Genomic DNA, 18,872 nt, shown 5'->3' with positions numbered 1-18,872 from the left:
ACTAACGTCATTAATTTGTGATCTAAATATATTTAATTAATAAAATCATAAACAAAATTTAATAAATATCTGATTTTATCTTAATTTTGAAATAGATGGTACTTAAAATTTTTCCCAACCTAGAAATTGGATCATTACAGGTCCACATTACAGAAAACAAGCCCATTAGCGCAAATCTCGGAGTAAAAACCCTAATTTTCACCCCAACCGTATAAGAACCCAGAACTCCCAATTCTGCCATTTCCTATATCAGAAAATAAATTGCAAGGACTGCCGCGGAGAGAGGAAAATGCAGATCTTCGTGAAAACTCTAACGGGAAAAACTATAACCCTCGAGGTCGAATCCAGCGACACCATCGATAATGTCAAGGCCAAAATTCAAGACAAGGAAGGTACTTTTTTATTTTATTTATTTATTTTTTCCCGTCTTTTTTGCTTCGCGAGGTTGGGATTTTTTATGAATATGTTTAGAAATTTAGTTATTTATGGCTTTTAGGTATTCCACCGGACCAGCAGCGATTGATCTTTGCTGGAAAGCAACTGGAAGATGGCCGCACTCTCGCTGATTACAATATCCAGAAAGGTAACATCTTGATATTATTTAATTGTACTAATTGATCTTTCACTCCCAGTACCTATCTGGGTAGAATTGGTTTTGTGGTTAATTTGTGTTAGTTAATTGGATATTGGAATTTGTGAGTAGAGTCAACGTTACATTTGGTTCTGAGGTTGCGTGGAGGGATTATTGAGCCGTCCCTGATGGCATTGGCTAGAAAGTACAACCAGGACAAGATGATTTGTCGAAAGTAAGCTCTTATTCGCTGTTGTTACCCTCAATTATTGATCCTCAATGAGGTTGAGTTATTAATCATTGCTACAAGAATTTAATCATGAACTTGAAGGAGTTGTTAGTTGGAATTTATTTTATTACTAGATCTAGGTAGTCAGATGAGCTCTTGCATGTATTATTGGTTCTGTTCACTCCACCAAAGATTATTTTTGGAATAAAATGTGGGGTTGGTAAATGGTAAAAGTTATCATACAGTTTACGTTGATGCTTGAAAATGGTGGCATATTGTTCTGTAGTGGATGTAGAAGTTCTTATACTTTAACATCTTCAGAGAAATTGGTGTTATGCTTTCAATACACAGATATATGCAAATTCTAACATGAAAAGGATTTATGATCACATAGATTGTTGAGTAGTGTTACTTGGGAGGATCTAGTTTGGGAGTTCAACCTTGGGCTTTTGTCCTTGATTTGACCTTTTTGCAGCAAAGTATATTTACAAAATATGAAAATACGCCACTTTCTCATAATCTATTTTCAGTGCTAGCTGAAATTAATACTTCCAAATTTTCCATCATCTCTAGTGCCATTATCTGAATGAGTAATTTGAGACATCTCATTTTGCACTAGCCTGCAATATGCTGAAAACATAAATTGACTTGCTAACTTATGTTTCAGGTGTTATGCACGTCTCCATCCTCGTGCTGTGAACTGCAGGAAGAAAAAGTGTGGACACAGCAACCAGGTAAATAGCAATAAATAGATGTCATTAGTTTACTTTTCTTTTACCGGCTATTATTGTGAGGAGAATGAAGATTTGGGATTGAACTTTTGCATTTAACAGTTGAGGCCAAAGAAGAAGATCAAGTAGATGAGATATGGGGTTGCTTTTAGAGAGTTATTGTCAAGAGATATGTCTTGCTGCAGATGTTGGCCAATGTAAAACCATCCTTTCTCTCTTTAATTTGTTTGGGGACATAAGAATTCTTATTCAATTTGGATATTGGAGTTATCAGTGCCTTTTCTATGCTGTTCATTTTAGATAGAATGTTGTCGTATTACTATGAATCTCTTTGGTTTGTGCTACCTTTAGGCTTCTACTAGTAATTATTTTATTAGTTATAGTGGGGTTATTTTGCTCATTTCCGTTCACCTGAACAAACATGTTTATATCATAAAATGAACTGCGTCATTTCATATCATCTCTGAGTATAATTTGCTTAACAAACCTACAATTCCTGATACTAGCTGGGCATTCAACTCTTTTCCTGCTACTTTATATCATATCTTTAGCGAATTGTTCCCACATAATGAAAATGAATTACTCCCATTGGCTTCAACCAATTTACAGATAAGCCAATCAGGACCTAAGGTTCTAAGAATAATGGAAGGTCCCATATTTCCTTGCCTTTGGACCGCAATGGAATCAAATAAAACTTGAATGAAAAACATTCAAGAACATCAGGATTCGCCTTCTACTGCACCATTACATTTGAAGTTTATTGAAGCAGATAACGGTGGAGGCTGTGCAATGGCAGTGATAATGGTTCACCTTGAGTACTGCCACTGCGACTATGCAGGTAGAATGTTACACTCCTTGCAATGACAAGTGGACTAGCACTCTGTAAATTTCCCAGAAGAACTCAACAGTAAGTTGATCATAATTTTGTTTTCACAACTGGAAAAATCTTGAAAACTAACAAATTTGACGCAACAATCTCCACTGTATGTAAAAACCCAACTGCTGCCTGCAAATTAGAATTATATATTTCTTTAGTTCTAGTCTGCAAAGTGAATGGACATCAAATAATTTTCTTGACTGAGAGAGAAATGATTCCTACAACTCAACTAAAGCGACGGGAGCTTGGTTGAAGGAAGGTGTGCTTCTCATGCAATACTAATTGGGCACTCTTGGCATCCCAAAGTTTTACATCTCTGTCCTTGCTTCCCATCAAGAAGAAACCGGTATTAGGTATTGTAGCTCTTCCAGTGACGCTCCCTTAAAATGCAGAATCATCAGTGTTACGTGTTTGGTGATTTCGAAGCATATGTATTCAAGTGAAATATCTTCTGCAGTACTACTTGAGTGAGCCTTCGGTATGTATACCAAAACATCCCATTTCTATTTTGATCCCCCGTTTTATTCTGCATGTCAGCTGTTGATGACCCCTTTATGTTGTGTTCACCAGTGTCAGTGCTTGTGTCTCTTAGTCCTTCCAGTAGCTAATGTACCGGAAGTCCTGAAGTCCAATAACACGGCCTTTTCCCTAAGTCACAATAATAGGAGATATAAATTCACTTCCTATGTCCTTTATCAAACAGAGACAGGGAGCGAGCTCCACCTAGAACATATCAGATCCAAATCAAATTCAATGCATAAGCTGATAAAAAACGAATTGAAGTTTGCTATGAGATTAAATAGAAATGTCGAATACAATCTGTATACCTGATATCGTATCATAATGTTGCGATGACACTAAAAATTGTTTGAACACATTTGAACCACAGAGAATTTAGAGAGGAGAGCGAGTATTTATTTCAAGATAGATGAGATGAAGTCCATTAGATGCTTGACATTTGATCTCATCCTAACAACCCACTGATGAAAGTTCAATTGTGTCAATCACTGGCTATCATAGGCATGTAGCCATCATAGGCTTGACCATAGGTTGAGAATCAGCCATCCTAGGCTTGTCGTTGTCCTAGATTTGCACATACTAAGAAGTTGATCGCACGGAGCTGTTGCACAACTATCAATCTTTCAAATATACACTGTATCTTGGTCGAGGCGAGGTCTATGGAAAAGGCCCATCACAGAAGATGCCAATCGCCTCTAAAATGCTCAACGGCAGGATATGATGCCTCGCCATGTGTGGTAGAGGCATTTGAAGGCATGGCCCAATGGCCTCATCACCTTAGTGCGACACGTGTGGTAGAAGTGATAACGAAGTGAGGTACTGACTTTGTAGGGCCTCTTCTTAGCTTCTGCTTATTTGCTTGCCATGTGACCTTTATCGTTGATTGAGATGTAACTATAATCTCCCGACTCCAAGTTTTGCTTTTTCATATGAGACATTGGACTTTGCAAAAATATCAGTAATCATCTTGCAGGACGAGGCATCTCACGAGACGAAGAATATCCAAAGTTTTTGTTGGGCGAGGACGCACAAAGTCTAAGCATGAATATTTATACAAGGTATGGACTTCCGGCTCAGATTAAAGGATGGGTGGATGACCCAAATTGGTTGATCTTTTGATCTGATGGTTGTGGTCAAGGATCCTTGCCTATAAAAAGAGGGCAAGTCCCATTGCTACTAGACTCTATTTGCCTTTACAAACACTCGTAATATTTGAGTGAAAATTGTTGAGACGCACAACTCTAGAGAATTAATGAGATTTTCTAGTTAAAGTCTTAAAAAATCGTCAATATTAAGAGCCAATTTAACACGACTTTTGTTGTCCTTTTGATTTTTGTAGAAAAATTCAAGAGAAAATTACCTTAATTGGTATTTGAAAAATAATTTTTAAAATACCTTCCTCTTTGGAAGAACTTTTAGAAGAAATTACATTAAGCTAAATAGAAGAAATACATTTATAAAATGGATTAATTAGATGACATCACTCTACGTGTAAGAAATCTGGTCATTAATTGAAAATAATTTTGTTAAAATCAGTGTGCAAAAAGCTACCAACTCACAAAATGTCAATTATAATGTCAAACTTGATGTATACCGTACCAAGCAAAATTCTTATAAAATTAAGCAAATGGGTTGCAAAATCAATTTTTTTTATTTCAAGAACTCATTTTAACTTTCAAAAGTTATGTCAAACAGATCATGAGAGTCTTTAAAAATCTAAAACGAATCACCCACTTAGTGCAGCTTATTAAGACTTGGTAGATCGTTGTCCCAGCAATGACATTGTCTTGGATAGACCCATTAGAAAAAAAAGTTCAAAGAAAGGAAAAGAAAAGGGAAAGAAACCTCTAGTACCAAGTGCCAACCCTTCCCAGAAGTTGCAGTCACAAGTTTTCGAAGTGAAAATCTCAGTTGTTTAAGAACGTATTCGTCCTTTTACTTTTTGAAGAAGACACTAATTTAAATAAATTCATTCGATAAATTAAACCCTGGACTTTAATGTCAATCAAATATATGTGAAAAAAATATAAATAAAAACCTTCAATGGAACGAAAAAGTGTCACTCTGAATCAAGAATTTTCCTATTCTAGAGTCAAAAAGAGGCCGTCCACCACAGAAAATATACATTCACAATTGCACTCACGAGGAATTAAAAAGAATAGATAAATGGTGCTCATAAAAGAAGACAAAAGTTGCACAAATAAAATAATCTTAAAATATATATCCAGCATCATTAGTGCAATAAAAAACAAACAGGTCTTGTCCCTTTTCTCTTTATATCATGATCCACAAAGTAAAGCCAACATACAAACAACTGAAAATATTCTTTCTTGAATCAAGGACAGCTCCCAGACAAAGGAGGTGAATTTTCTCAATCTTGCAGACATTACTTTATTTATTTTTAGACCTTTTTCTTCATAAGAATCCATGGATACTGCTCAATGGATGCAGGTGAGTGGTTTTCGCAGTCAATAAATCTTTGAGTATAATTTATCTTAATTTTTTTACCCGATTAATTTCTTCCAGATTGTACAAGTAACCAGATAGGGTTTATGTAAGTGAAAATTGCGCTTCAATTCAATTCTCTCTTTTTATATTCTTCTTTTGCCCTTTTCTTAGCCTTCTTTTCAAACCAAGTTTTTAACCAGTTCTTTAGTACATGAAAGCACTGCACTTTGATATTACTTTCCCTTTTTGCATGTGTGATAATCGATAACCATAAAGGATTAGGAAGAAGGTACTATTAGTTATTTTTCAAAGTGAAATTAAAGCTATATACTTATTTTTTTATGCATGCTAGTTAGCTATCAGTTTATCAGTTTATCTAGTAATATTTCATTAAACCCAAACAGCTACTACCGATCATCTTTTTGCAAATATATAGGTGCATATTCGGTAGAAGTTAAAATCTTATTAATGTTGAGTCGTGTTCAGGAAATTGGAGCGGCGAAATCAATGACAGAGATAACTCCGAATACATGCTCAAATGAAAGAAAGGTGAAGCCACAAAAGGACCATTCCCTTAATTGTCCAAGATGTCATTCAACCAGCACAAAATTCTGCTATTACAACAATTACAGTCTTACTCAGCCAAGATACTTCTGCAAGACCTGTAGAAGGTACTGGACTGAAGGTGGTACCCTGAGAAATGTTCCAGTTGGGGGTGGTTCAAGAAAGAACAGAAAATCTACTTCTTCCTTATCGTCACCCCATAAAATTCCTGATCTGAACCCTAGTTCAAGCGTTTCACAGTTTACCTCTCTAAACCCTAAAGTCCATGATGGACAAGATCTTACCCTTGCTTATCATGGTATCCCACAGTTTCTTGAATTTCCTAAGATTGAGAATAGCAACACAGTTAATTGTTTATCTCTCTCCTCCTCTCCTACTCCACTTTCTGAACTAGATTTGCTGAGGACTGGAATTGCTTCACGGGGTTTTATCCCTACTCCAGCTGTGGAAAGAAACACAGCTTTCGCATCTGGATTTCTGTTTCAAGAATCCAAGCCAGCCATTGATTTTTCTTTTGACGGGCTTGGGATTAATGCATATGGCGATTCCAATAAGGGAGAGAACGAAAATGGTGGAAGATTAGTGTTTCCTTTTGGAGAATTGAGACAACACATGAGCAACAAAGTAGATCGAAGTAAGGGACAGGAGAATCCAAATGGATACTGGAATGGAATGTTTGGTGGAGGATCTTCTTGGTAAAAAGAAGAGATGTGCAAGAAAAACAAGAACTTGCACCTTTTTCCTCTTAATTTTATTTTCGTTTTTTCCGTTTTCAATGTCTGTTAGTTGTTTGAAGCTGTGTAGAACTAACATACTAGAAGATTGATATGGTCTCCTTCCTATCTACTTCGTTAAAGCAATCTATTTGTAGAGCAATCTAGTGGTGATTTGAAATCGCATGTTTGATCTACATATACACTACATGATAGTAACAAACTTAGCCTCCATTTGGAAAGAATTTGTAAATGGACATATATGTGTTTCGCGCGGGTTAGTCGCTAACAATTAAAAAGGGATCGATTATGTAAGGGACAAACCTCTTGAGACAAAATTTCAAAAAGGGGTATTTTTATTGGCAATGACTTTACAATTGGAAAATAAAAATAGAATGCCTTCAAGGGGCGCAAGCACACGAGTTACTGAAAAAGAAGTGTTTAAATTTAAACTAAGAAATTTAAAATTACATATTCTCTGTTTGAGAGTGTTTGATTCGGGAGGTCTTTTGCTCTATATCTTTTCTTCCTTTTATACTCCCTGGATAATCTCTTCGTGATCAACCGCTTAAAAGTTGCTTGATCGCTTTATAACTGCCCACTTCACTCGTAGTGGCCAACTTGTCATGGAACTGCCTTCTCCAACTGCTGTTATTACTTTTTGTCGTTCAACCGTCTTCAATTGAATTCCTTGAATCGTGGAACATGATAGGGCTACTCAATAACTGCTTCATTAACCGCACCTTTGAGTAACCATAACATTTTACGTTTGCTAAGATCTTGGGCGACTCAAAGGTTTGGACGAGAGCAGGGGCACAGTTCTGGGCGACTGCATGGCAATCCATTCGCTTAAATTTTAGGCGACTTGTAACCTTGGGCGATGGTATTACCGCGTTCATGGGCTTCCCTATTTGGGCCTTTATCCTGCATTGCCTGATTGGATCATTCTTTGGGCCATTTGATTTTGGGGATCTTCCAATTGGGCTTCATTCTTTGGGCTATTCGACTTGGCTGAACTTTTTGTATGTCAACAATATGTATGGTAAAATAATAAATAATTCTTGTGGATCATTGGAACATGTGATTAGAAGTTTTGACTATTTGTGAATGATTTATAAATTCTGCCAAACAGAGCCTTAATTAATCATCCTTAACCATTGGTTTTAGGCCTCGGCAAAAAATTAAAAAAATTGACCAAACCAATCAAATCGAACCGACTCAGGCCTGTTTGATATAAGTAATTGGTTTGATTTTTTTTTAAACAAAATCATGGTGGGTTGGTTTAGTTATAGTTTGAAGTCTCAAACCGTTGGTTGATCGAACCAATCCAAATCGCTTACATATTTACCTTTTTTTTAAAGAAAAATCAAAATAAAATAAAAATATTAGCCATAATCTCATAAGTATATCTCGATTCCATCCAATCTATAATGTTGTTGGAAAGTAATAGCATTGAGAATTTCTTTTCACAAACTTATTATGTTATACTTAGTGTTTTTTCCTTATTCAGGCAGTCATGTATATAATGAAAAAAAAAACAACAAAATTTTTAAGTTTTCTATTCATTCTCTATTATCATGATTTTATTTGTTAGTCAATAATTCTTGTAATATAAAGTTATTTAAATGTTGTTTGGTGAGAATTAAAATTAGTTTTTTAGTAGATTTTGATAGAAGATTTTGAAATGTGTAGTTGAAATGTTGTAGGATACGTGAAAGATGTGATTAATATTGATTGTTTGACCTTGACTCAAATTAAAATTTGAGCCAAACAAGGGCTTAGTCACTTTAGTACTTGTAGTCTAAGTGTGCCCAAAACTCGAATAATTATTTTTTAAAAAAAATCAATTTGGACTAAAAGTCTAAACCGACTAACTGAACCAAATCGATTCAGTTTGGTTTAAAAGTTAGAGTGTATTGGTTTGGGTTGAAATTCACCAAAACCGATTAATTTTATTTTGATTTCGAGCTAGAGTTGAAATTGACCTAAATCAAACTGCATCTAGGCCCAATTGGTTTCATTGGATTTTGTTTAGCAAGAACCCTTGTAATTTATAAAATGCATGAAATGACTAACTTAAGGCTTCATTTGTATTTGAGGAAATGAAAGATGCGAAGAAGGATGGGAAAAATCCAATGTATATAGTAGAATGAAGGGTAGAGAAGCAAGAGGAAAGAATGAAATTATAATTTGTATCTTAGCCTTAATTTTTAAATAATTATTTGTGACACTGAAACTTGAAGTCAGGTCTTTTGTGGTTCCGTTTCAAGAGTTGGGTGTATATTAATCTCGTTTTCAATTATGCATATATGCCAAGTCTGTAAATAAATCAATGACAGAAAATTAAAGAAGATATTATTATGTTGGGCTAAAGATGGCAAAGATGATTGCAATAATTAAGCAAATGGGAAGATAGCTTTGGAGAAAGTCAACGATGAAAAGCAATAGTGAAGGAATTTAAATTAAAAGCAGTAATAAGCCAATTATCAGAAACATAAAAAACACAAAGTTTTCCTGCTGCATCAACCCAATATCTCACCTAATTATTTAAAATAATAAATAAATATATATATATATATATATATATGGGCCTGTTTGAGCCACATTAGTCCAAAAAAATACATTTTTAAACAGTGATTTGATATCATTTCAATCACATTCTTTAATAAAATAATATTACACGCAAATCAAAAAAATTCTTTATTTTTTAACCATATATTTCTCATCAATACACTATTTAAAAATGCATTATTATCAAAATAATGTGGCTCAAACACTTCCCATATATTATCTAGGTCTGAACGAAGGACCCTTAATTCTCATTCACTTTCAGTGCATGTCAATCGTTATTCAAATACAAAAAAAAGTTTGAAGAAGCCAATAGGAAATAGGGAATGAGGGATAAATAAGTTAATATATTATATTACCTACTCAGTCCCACTTGGTTTTTACTAACTATTTATTATTTTTAGGCTGTCATTCTTTATTTTCTTGCGATAGCTATAGATTATGAATAATGTTATGTCCAACTATGCCTGTAGAAGTAGTGGCAGGGTTTACCATTCACCTTCTGCATTTTAACTAATTTTAAACTATAGATCACTTTCACTCGGACGAATTCTAAACACCCGTGCTAATAGATTATTTTATTAGAGTCGACAGATATCGAACGCTTGTTTCTATATTGGAAAAAAATTGACGGGAATTAAGAGAAAAATAACGTGCTTATTTTCCACTAATAAGAATCACAAGATCTTAACAAAATGTAATCTAACAACCATGCACAGTCTAACTTAATAAATAGATAGAAATGGGCAGTAAACAAGTGAATAACATCGGTTCGTACACCAATATCGGTTTCATACCAGCTCATGAAGCACATTCCTGCTGTAAGCCACACCAACTGGACTCGGCATAAGTAACTTGAGATGGGAGGGAAATAAGGGCTGCTAATGGATAACAGAAGAAGCTTTTCTGCTTCTTCCATCAATTGTCAGAAATCCCATTTTGCAGATGGCTGTTTCCGGTGGGTCTGATTCTTCCCTGGTGCAAGTGCCCCTCGATACTTTAGCAATGAAAACAGACGGAGTCACTCTATACTCAAACTAGTAAAGAGAACCTTTTTGAAGGAAGCAATCCCGCCTGGAAAGTACTAGGATTGAGCCATGATAGATAAGAGGTGAATCCTATAACAAACTTTTTTTCTTGACAGTACCAGAGTGACTCGGGAACAATCTAAATACACAAAGTCCTTTATCTTACGCAGATTAAAAAAAAAGCTCACAACCAGAACATAATTTTGTTGGTAGAACAGTTCTCGTGTAGATTGTATTGTAGGGAACTTGACCAGCTTTACCTTTCAAATCCCAGAAGACATTCTAATATCTTATATACCATTTCACGACAACTAACTGAAAGATATTCCACAGTTATAATGCATGCGAACCTTAGAGCACATATCATCGAACTTAAAAGAAAATGATCGAATGAATCAACGACGTACGTTATCAGTTTGGCCTCTAGAACTACTTGACCGTACAGGGGAGAAGTATGCATGCCTTGGAGAGCCAGAGTTATCAATAAGGAATCAGAAACTCAAATTCAAAAAATGTCATATCTCCCAAATTTATCCTCAGTCATAGTACTTTGTCAAATATCTAACACAAAATAATTCTCTTTTTATCTAAATATAATCCCAGAGGTAAACTATATGTTGGTGTCCGATTTTAAGAAGCCACCTTGGACAGATTGTGGACCTACTTCAAAGTAATTAGAAGATTCATTACTAGAAAGTAGAAATTCATGCATGAGAGATGAGGTAGGATCACACGACTCACCTAGCTAGAACATCCACAGCTACCATCATCTGAAAAATCATCATGAGTAAATTGGAGGAATGTTCCTCAATGACGTCAACACCGTCCATTGCCAGGGTGTCACCCATAACGTTAGTGTTGCCATGCCCACCATGTAAGTATTATACCCTAAGTCCAATCAACTTTGGATATAAATACTTCTGATATATAATTAATGTAATTTAATGGCAGATCTATTATTTAATTAATAGACAATTAAATAAATAATAGAGTCCGTAAATTCAAATCTTCGTAATTTGTTAATCACAAGAGTTATGATTGTGAGATACAAATTACATCTGATTGAATCTTAAATCGTATGTGGTCGTAAGTAATAACGAGATACGGATATCGTTATTACGGATAGACCATCACGTGTAGCATTTTTTACTTGTGAAGTAAGTAGTTGATCTCACAAGTTAAAGTGTGGTGACACTTAAATGAACACGTGGATATTTTGTTATAGAACAAAACATTGGAGACCCGTCGAAAGATTCCACATGGATAATTATCTGAGTGTCAGTGATTAATCTCTAACGTTCGGTAGTGGAATTGGTCCTTTGACTTGAGGTCGTCACGGTACCTTATATGAGGACAGTCATACTTTGGCGGTGTTGGATGTTGCTCTGCAAAGGGCCGCTAATACGACATCATTCGGGTACGTCAAGAATCATATGAAGGTTGTGATTGACCAATAAAGGATTTGTCACTCTTAAATAGTAGGAGATTATGATTTGCGTTTCATTCAATTAAGTCGATGATGAAATCCTTGGCCAAGGTATACTCATAAGTTGGAAAAGGAGTTTTCGACTTATATTGACTAAATAGTGGAGTGAAAGATATGATTGATAATCGAGATTGACACACTTCCATATCTCGTAATTAATCGGATCATATTGACGAATGGATTATAATTTCACAGTAAACGAACGAGTTTGGTTTTGTCATACCACATGACATTTTCCGTCATATGTATTGCCCTGACACATTGCTAGATGTCAACTGGGGACGGCGATTGTAAATTGACGATAAATTAAAAGGGTATTTTATTAGATCAAAATAATATTTTACGTCGTTAGGAATCGTGATCGGGAACCTGATGGGTCGTACACAAAAGAGAATTGGAAGATTACAAATTGCCAATTAATTAATTTAACAATCGTTGGATGAATTAATTAATTGGATTGGTTATTTATATCCCCGAATTAATTAATTGGATTAATTAATTCACGGACCGGATTTAATTAAATGAATTAATTAAACATTGGACCGGACCGGACCGAACCGAGTCGAGCCCGTTTGGGTTTATATAAATATATAGCTAGGGTTTAAGATCTATATGATTTTCATTATTCTTGTTGACATAAGAGAGAAAATCCTGGTAGCTGCAATCCTATTCTCTGTGTGAATCACCGTTGGAGGCTGAACAATTGGACAGATGTGGATGGCTAATCAAGATTGCTGGAACGAAAAGAAAAGCAAAAGGTTTGCAGAATTCTTCAAAGGTACAATCTTTATCACGATTTCTATCTAAACACAAAAGCGATTCTTGGTGGGAATCGAAATAATTTTAATTTTCCGCTATGCATATATAAGTAGATTCCCAACACACCAATCAGCATAAAGCAATAATTATATAGGCCGCAAGCAATGATGATCTAAATCCATGTTACGACCTCGATGTTATGATCGTCTAACTTGATCGAACTCCTCAACCAATGAAATTTATTCAAGCAAGGAGGCGGCACGCAACTCGAGATAGACACTGTAGCTGGACAAGACAGAGGGAGGCAAGTCCTATCTTAAAGCCTATATAATGAATCATAGACTCAACGACGAGCTAAATTTTTCTCAATAGTATGCTATAAAATACTAAAGACAAGATTTCATATTCTTCACTATTATTCCATCCATAAAACATTGTTATTCTACTAAATTTCACTTAAATTGATCTGTAATTGCCACATCAATTTCCACATTTTGTAGCAATCACAAACGAAGCCATATCACATTTCAATAAACTCACAAACGTCAATTGACCATTGCATTGTAGCCTTGTAGGATACTTTTCTTTGTCTAAAAGAATCCAAATCCATCAACGAAAAATACCTAACCTCTCTGGATACAAGAGGCACCCTTCCCTCCCAAACCCAAAAGTCAATACGACAATTATTTGTAAGTTGGCAAAATTTAGTTTTTTTTATTTGTCCACGCTTTTAAGTCTTTACCGTATCCGTTGGGAAATGCAAATTCACACTAGACTTGCATTGTGTGAAATGACAATTCCTTTATTATTTCTTTATAAAACGCTGTTAGGCACAGTCAAGACTTGAGACTGATTTATTTATTTATTTATTTATTTTTATATATTTTTTCTAATTATTCGATGTGCCCAACTTTCCTAGCTTTCTTTATTATCATTTCTTAATGGAATAAAATGACTCGCAGAGTAGTATGTTGTACAACTTCTTATACATCTTGGACTAAGAATCTTGATTATGATTATAACGGAATATTCTAGATCAAATTCTAAGAACATACGTGAAAATGGATTGTTCATATATTATTAATAACAAGGTCATTAACATTTAGAAGTACAAAAATTAATAAAAAATTATTTAATATTCTTGATTATTACCATGGTTCAAAAATTCCTAGCTCCAAGAACAGATTAACAATGTTGAACTAGTAAAATAAAAATGACAAAAAAAAAAAAAAAAAAAAAAAAAAAAAAAAAAAAAAAAAAAAAAAAAAAAAAAAAAAAGGGAAAAAAAGAATGGAAACCAAACCTGAAGGAAGTGAATATGAAGACTTGTTACCGGTGATGGCAGAAAAGCTAGAGGTGGACACCTTTGTGGCTGAACTCTGTGGAGGATTTCGACTTCTAGCAGACCCGAAGAACGGGTTGATTACACCATCGAGTTTGCAGAAGAATTCAGGTGTGTTAGGCTTGGAAGGGATGAGTGAAGAAGACGCGGAGGCGATGGTTAAAGAAGGAGATCTTGATGGAGATGGAGCACTCAATCAAACTGAATTTTGCATTCTCATGGTAAGACTTAGCCCAGAGATGATGCAAGATGCGGAAATATGGCTTCAAAAGGCAATTCAAGGGGAGTTGAAGAAATCCTCTTCTTGATTATTATAATTAATGTTTTCCATTCGTCGCTTAATTCGTGCAGCATCATTACATGAGCACATTATTAATTTCTTCAAATAATTTTATGTACCACTTTCAAATGAAATGATGGAAGAACATATGCAAATTCTGAGTAATAGTTATTGTTATGCACATATGCAAATTCAGAGTAAGAGTTAGCCATTTTTATGCAATATCATTTGAATGATCTCGACTAGGGAATTTTACTCTTAACAAGACTAGGTTGATCTTTTGTTCAGCCATGATAATTGTGTTTTGACCTCATACGATTGTGCTTGGTGAGCAAGAGCAGCTTTGTCTTAGTATGAATTTATGGCTAACATGTCACACTTTGGCCAAGTATCTCACAAAGCTAAAATAGAAATCCAAGACTCAATTATTAAAACTTGAACTTCCAATTCAAAAGATCAATCTTTTTAAGAGAAGTGACTAAAATTCTTATTTATTAATTTATTTCTTAACATGTCACACAAGATGGTAGCTCTTTTGTACAGATTAATCTTGAAATTTTATATCTCATTTGAGCTTTAATCAACTTGATGTGCTCGTTTTACTTTATAGGCTTTGATACCATATTAAAACTTGTGGTTATTTTAAAAGATCAATTTAATATGAGTAATCAAAACTGTTATATATTGAGTGACATATATGTATATTTATTCAATGTGAAATTTATTCCTTGATATCATCAACGTAGTGTTGAGCTCAAAAAGCTCAACAGATAATTGGATCTATTTACAGCTCAAATAAGATATTTAGTTTCACGATTGATGTTCTTAAATCAAACAAGCGTTTTGAATACTCTATTTAACAAGGTCCATTGCTCCATAACAAGAAGTAAATGATTTTTTCACCCTTAATAAGAAATGAAGTACATGATTAAGAGCATTGCTTTGTAGGGAGCTCAAGGTGAAAATGTTGCAAACAAACTTTCTAGACTAAGTTTTCAGTAACATATACAAGATGTAAATACCAAAATAATGTTACATAATTCTGCACTTAACATTCCACGTTCATATTTCGCGACCTAACTTGTCAATTAAATCATAGAAATGAATCCTTCTTGCACTATTGTACATTTCATGAACTTATCTAATCTATCCATTTCAACATATCAAATATGTGATGCTCGTTAAGACATATTAGACTCGACTAATTAGAATTCATGCCATAAGATATGACAAGTTTTATACCAAGGTAAGACTCGTACGAGGACCTTAAAATTATTACAAACAAGCATCCAAATATATATATATATATATATATATATAGTTGTCCTTAAGGTTTCATACATAAAGAGTTAAACTTTAAGCTTTTCTTCGTCTGATTTTCTATTCTTCCACGGCATCAGTTTCTTGAAACCTTCATATATAGCATCCTGGAAAAAGAACAGAATATTAAGTTAAAAATGCAGTCATCTAATTCTCCAGAATGAATCAATTGAAACCCTATAATGGTTTCTACTAGACCAACTTACTTTCCACGAGCATCTGATAAATTTGATCAGGCACTCGCTGTCTAAACGATCGTTTAAATCTTAAACAGGGAGAACAATTCGGGGATCTTTTCTGGTGTACCCTTTCCTCAAGAATTGTGGCCTCACCATTTCTAGTCAATAAGATACCACCTTTCAACTTATCAGGGACGGAGCCAAGAAGATATGTTAGGATGGGTTGAAAATTAATATTTTTTCACAGATGCTCTTTGCCACTCAAAATTTAGTTTAAAAAGTTAAACTCTTGACGCTAATGACAGTGTGTCAAAATATATTTTTGGACACTCACGACAAAGTTCTATCAAATATATCCAAAAATATATTTTGGATATTGCTACATGTACATCAAGTTTTACATAATGAATTACATAATATCAAATGTCACTTTATCACTTGCCAATTTAAAATACAGTGAACTTTTTCATTCAATCTTTTCTCTCCACATTATTTTATACAATTCCTTTTGTACCATTTTTATGTACAAGTAGCATAATTCATATATTTTTAATTGATAAAAATAAATATAGAGCATATTACTTATTTTGATAATAAAATCCATTTCGTGGTTGAAATAAATAAATTTTTAACTCATAAATATAAATAAGTAATATATGAAAAAATATGTAAGAAAAAAATCAATTACTTTTAAGCTTAATCAATTATGTGACTATAAGTGAACTCTTTAAATTTGAATAATTGAACATTGGAATTGGGCTGGGAGCCTGGGAATGAAGTTAATTGGGCTGGGCTAAGTTTTTATTCTTTTTCCATTTCACCAAGAATTTGGGTTGAATTTTCTATTTTTTAACAAGTTAATTTGCTTTTCGGCTGGCGCTGGGCTATAGAATTTGGGCTTAATTTCTCTTTTTTTACAAGTTAATTTGCTTTTGGGGTGGGACAGGCGATCCTCCTCTCCATCCACCTCTGCAACTTATAATTAACTTAAGGCAGGAGAGATGAGGCAACCTCTCCCTCCTTGCCGGATAATTTCCGGCCCCATTACCCGTTTAAAATAGGACGGGGCATGTCGGGTTGGTTGGGTGACGGACTGCCCTTGTCCCGTTTAGTACCCATTTAATTTTTTAATTCATTTTATTACCTTCATTCATTAAAGTGATATAATAATATAGTTATTAAATTTTTTAATTAATTTATTTACTTTTAAAATTTGAATCATTGAAATATATTTGGTGACCTAAGGTTTTCATTGTTTATCATATTCCTCAGATAATTTTAATTGTCATCCTCTATTAGAATCAATAAAATTTCGTGGAGATTTCCATTTAAGGTATTGAATTATTTTTAAAAATGGTTAAATGGGGCGGGCGGGGCCCTCGTTACCGGTAACTGCCCTGGGGCGAAAGCCCCCGCCCCCGACCCGAATACCCAATTGAGCAAGGAACGGGGCGGTTATCGATTTTGACATCCCTATTATTAGAGTTATAATTCTTTCATAACATTAAAACTAGAATCTTATTTTTTATGCTTTTTTTAAGTATTAATTTGATAGATGAAAATATACGAGAAATTTCAAAATAAGTTTCAATACTTGTCCAAATATTCGTATATTGTAAAAGGAAACCAAGCTTTGCATAAATTTCCAAATGCACGTTTAAGAATGAAATTACTTTCATGTCCTTCCCAAGGACACCAATTTTACCTAATCCAGCCCCACCTCTACTATTCTTGAATATTGACAATCTGTAGCTGATGATTACAGAATTTTACTCACCATTAATGGATTAGCGCGACTTTTGAACTCTTTTTTTTTTCAACAATAGCAATTCTTGTATCAATCACTGCTCCACTAATATTAAATTTGATTAATTACTGAGATGTGATTAAGGTAAACATATTGTGACGGTTTGTCATTTTGCAACATTCCAAAATCCCCAGTCATGCAAGGAGCAGAGTAACAAATGGAAAATACTTGAACAGTGGCGTAATTACTTACCCAAATGTGAGACCTAGCTTGAGTGAAGCTTGAAAAGCTTCCATTTCTTGTTAATTTCCCAATTTTAGCCTTCGTCCCTGCACTGTCATCTCCAATTTCCTTCTTCCGATCCTTAAATGTGATAGTCTTTTTTCCCCAAGAATCAAATAAACCTCTTCTTTTGTGTCCTTTCTTGCAAATAACAACAGTTCTAAGCTGTACTTTCTCAGGACTTTTGCTACTAGAACCATCAAAAGACCCTTTAGCCTCCCCGAGGGATTTGAATGAAGAAGAAGAGAACTTGGGTTCGCCCACATAAGGTCCATCCAAGACTGTGGTGGGAGAGGGTGTTTTGGTAATTTTGGTGGTGGATTCCATGAACAGTCTTGGAGGAAGCTCTAAGCACTTTGTTTCAGTGCTTTTAGGGTTGGGGAGTTCGATGAGAGCGGTGCATGGTCTAGGCTTCCCAGGCTCCTCCTCCCATTGAAATGGAACTGAAGCTAAAGTGTGCAGTGGTGGCGTTAGCATCCCTGAATGATAAGGTGACTGCATCATGGGTGGTACTGTTTTGGAGAAAAGTGGAAGCTTGGGTGTACAATCTGAATCTTGCCCTACTTCATCCTGAAATCCCATAATTGTATATTTATACCTTGACGGTGGTGGCGACGGCGGGGTATGTGGATTTTGGGTTGGTTCGAGGGGATTGGTGTTTTACATATAGGTATGAGAGTGAAAGATGGAGGAGACTTTTTGTAGCTGTTGACAAGAAAAAGGCAGGGATTTCTGGATAGGCAATCTTTTCTGCAGCTTATTTCTCTAATTTATGGATTTTGCTGTCCCCTTATTTCTGAAGGACGGCTGACATCCGGAAATTCAATCTCGAATGTATGCGGAGCAAAATTTTTTATTTATTTGGCTCGTGTAAGTGTTTCTTTTTTGAGCCGTGTTTGGTTATTAGGTACAGAACCCCTATCGAATATACACAAACATGAGGATTGGAAATTTTTAGGGTAATTCTTTAATGAATTGGTCCCGCCCTGTACATATTGATAAATTCCCCTTTTTTACCTAAAAAATAAGGTACAGTGACACTTATTTTTAAAGATTTCACAAAATTAGCTCCCGTTTGGCCCCCATTAAATTATATTATATTTTTCTTTTTCCTATTTTCAATCATACAATCTTTCATAAAATAATATTATACGTAAATAGAAAATTTTTCATTCTTTTTCAACCTCTCATTTTTCAAAAAAACACAATTCCTCCCATTTTCATTACCT

At 34.6% G+C, this 18,872-nt stretch overlaps 4 protein-coding genes across 7 annotated transcripts; 3 read left to right on the top strand and 1 right to left on the bottom strand.

Moving 5' to 3' along the window:
* The first annotated feature begins 213 nt into the window (after positions 1 to 213).
* On the top strand, positions 214 to 1,857 carry LOC111411954 (ubiquitin-60S ribosomal protein L40). The gene is made up of 5 exons (XM_023042652.1): positions 214 to 392; positions 497 to 583; positions 704 to 806; positions 1,468 to 1,534; positions 1,634 to 1,857. Exons 1-5 carry the CDS (start codon positions 290 to 292, stop codon positions 1,658 to 1,660), a joined length of 387 nt encoding a protein of 128 aa, XP_022898420.1. The 5' UTR covers positions 214 to 289; the 3' UTR covers positions 1,661 to 1,857.
* A 3,333-nt stretch (positions 1,858 to 5,190) lies between these two features.
* On the top strand, positions 5,191 to 6,849 carry LOC111411953 (dof zinc finger protein DOF2.5-like). Of its 4 annotated transcripts, none has more exons than XM_023042649.1 (2): positions 5,191 to 5,288; positions 5,862 to 6,849. In XM_023042649.1, the coding sequence occupies exon 2, from the start codon at positions 5,883 to 5,885 to the stop codon at positions 6,636 to 6,638; it is 756 nt and encodes a 251-aa protein (XP_022898417.1). In that variant the 5' UTR covers positions 5,191 to 5,288; positions 5,862 to 5,882; the 3' UTR covers positions 6,639 to 6,849. The 4 variants fall into 4 exon arrangements, with proteins under 4 accessions (XP_022898417.1, XP_022898416.1, XP_022898418.1 ...); XM_023042648.1 differs by having other exon boundaries at positions 5,217 to 5,378; XM_023042650.1 differs by lacking the exon at positions 5,191 to 5,288 and adding an exon at positions 5,385 to 5,481.
* Positions 6,850 to 13,753: 6,904 nt separating this feature from the next.
* On the top strand, positions 13,754 to 14,396 carry LOC111411952 (calcium-binding protein KIC-like). The gene has a single exon (XM_023042647.1). The coding sequence runs from the start codon at positions 13,784 to 13,786 to the stop codon at positions 14,141 to 14,143; it is 360 nt and encodes a 119-aa protein (XP_022898415.1). The 5' UTR covers positions 13,754 to 13,783; the 3' UTR covers positions 14,144 to 14,396.
* A 678-nt stretch (positions 14,397 to 15,074) lies between these two features.
* On the bottom strand, positions 15,075 to 18,489 carry LOC111411951 (uncharacterized protein At4g00950-like). Its single transcript, XM_023042646.1, has 2 exons — positions 17,614 to 18,489; positions 15,075 to 15,542 (listed from the first exon to the last, which is right to left on the bottom strand). The coding sequence occupies exons 1-2, from the start codon at positions 18,223 to 18,225 to the stop codon at positions 15,465 to 15,467; spliced, it is 690 nt and encodes a 229-aa protein (XP_022898414.1). The 5' UTR covers positions 18,226 to 18,489; the 3' UTR covers positions 15,075 to 15,464.
* Between the last annotated feature and the right edge of the window lie 383 nt (positions 18,490 to 18,872).

The sequence above is a fragment of the Olea europaea genome, chromosome 16 (assembly GCF_002742605.1).
Source record: "Olea europaea var. sylvestris chromosome 16, O_europaea_v1, whole genome shotgun sequence".
Classification (NCBI taxonomy): Eukaryota; Viridiplantae; Streptophyta; class Magnoliopsida; order Lamiales; family Oleaceae; genus Olea; species Olea europaea.
The sequence above is the reverse complement of the archived record's forward strand: the minus strand, read 5'-3'. Positions and strand labels throughout refer to the sequence as shown.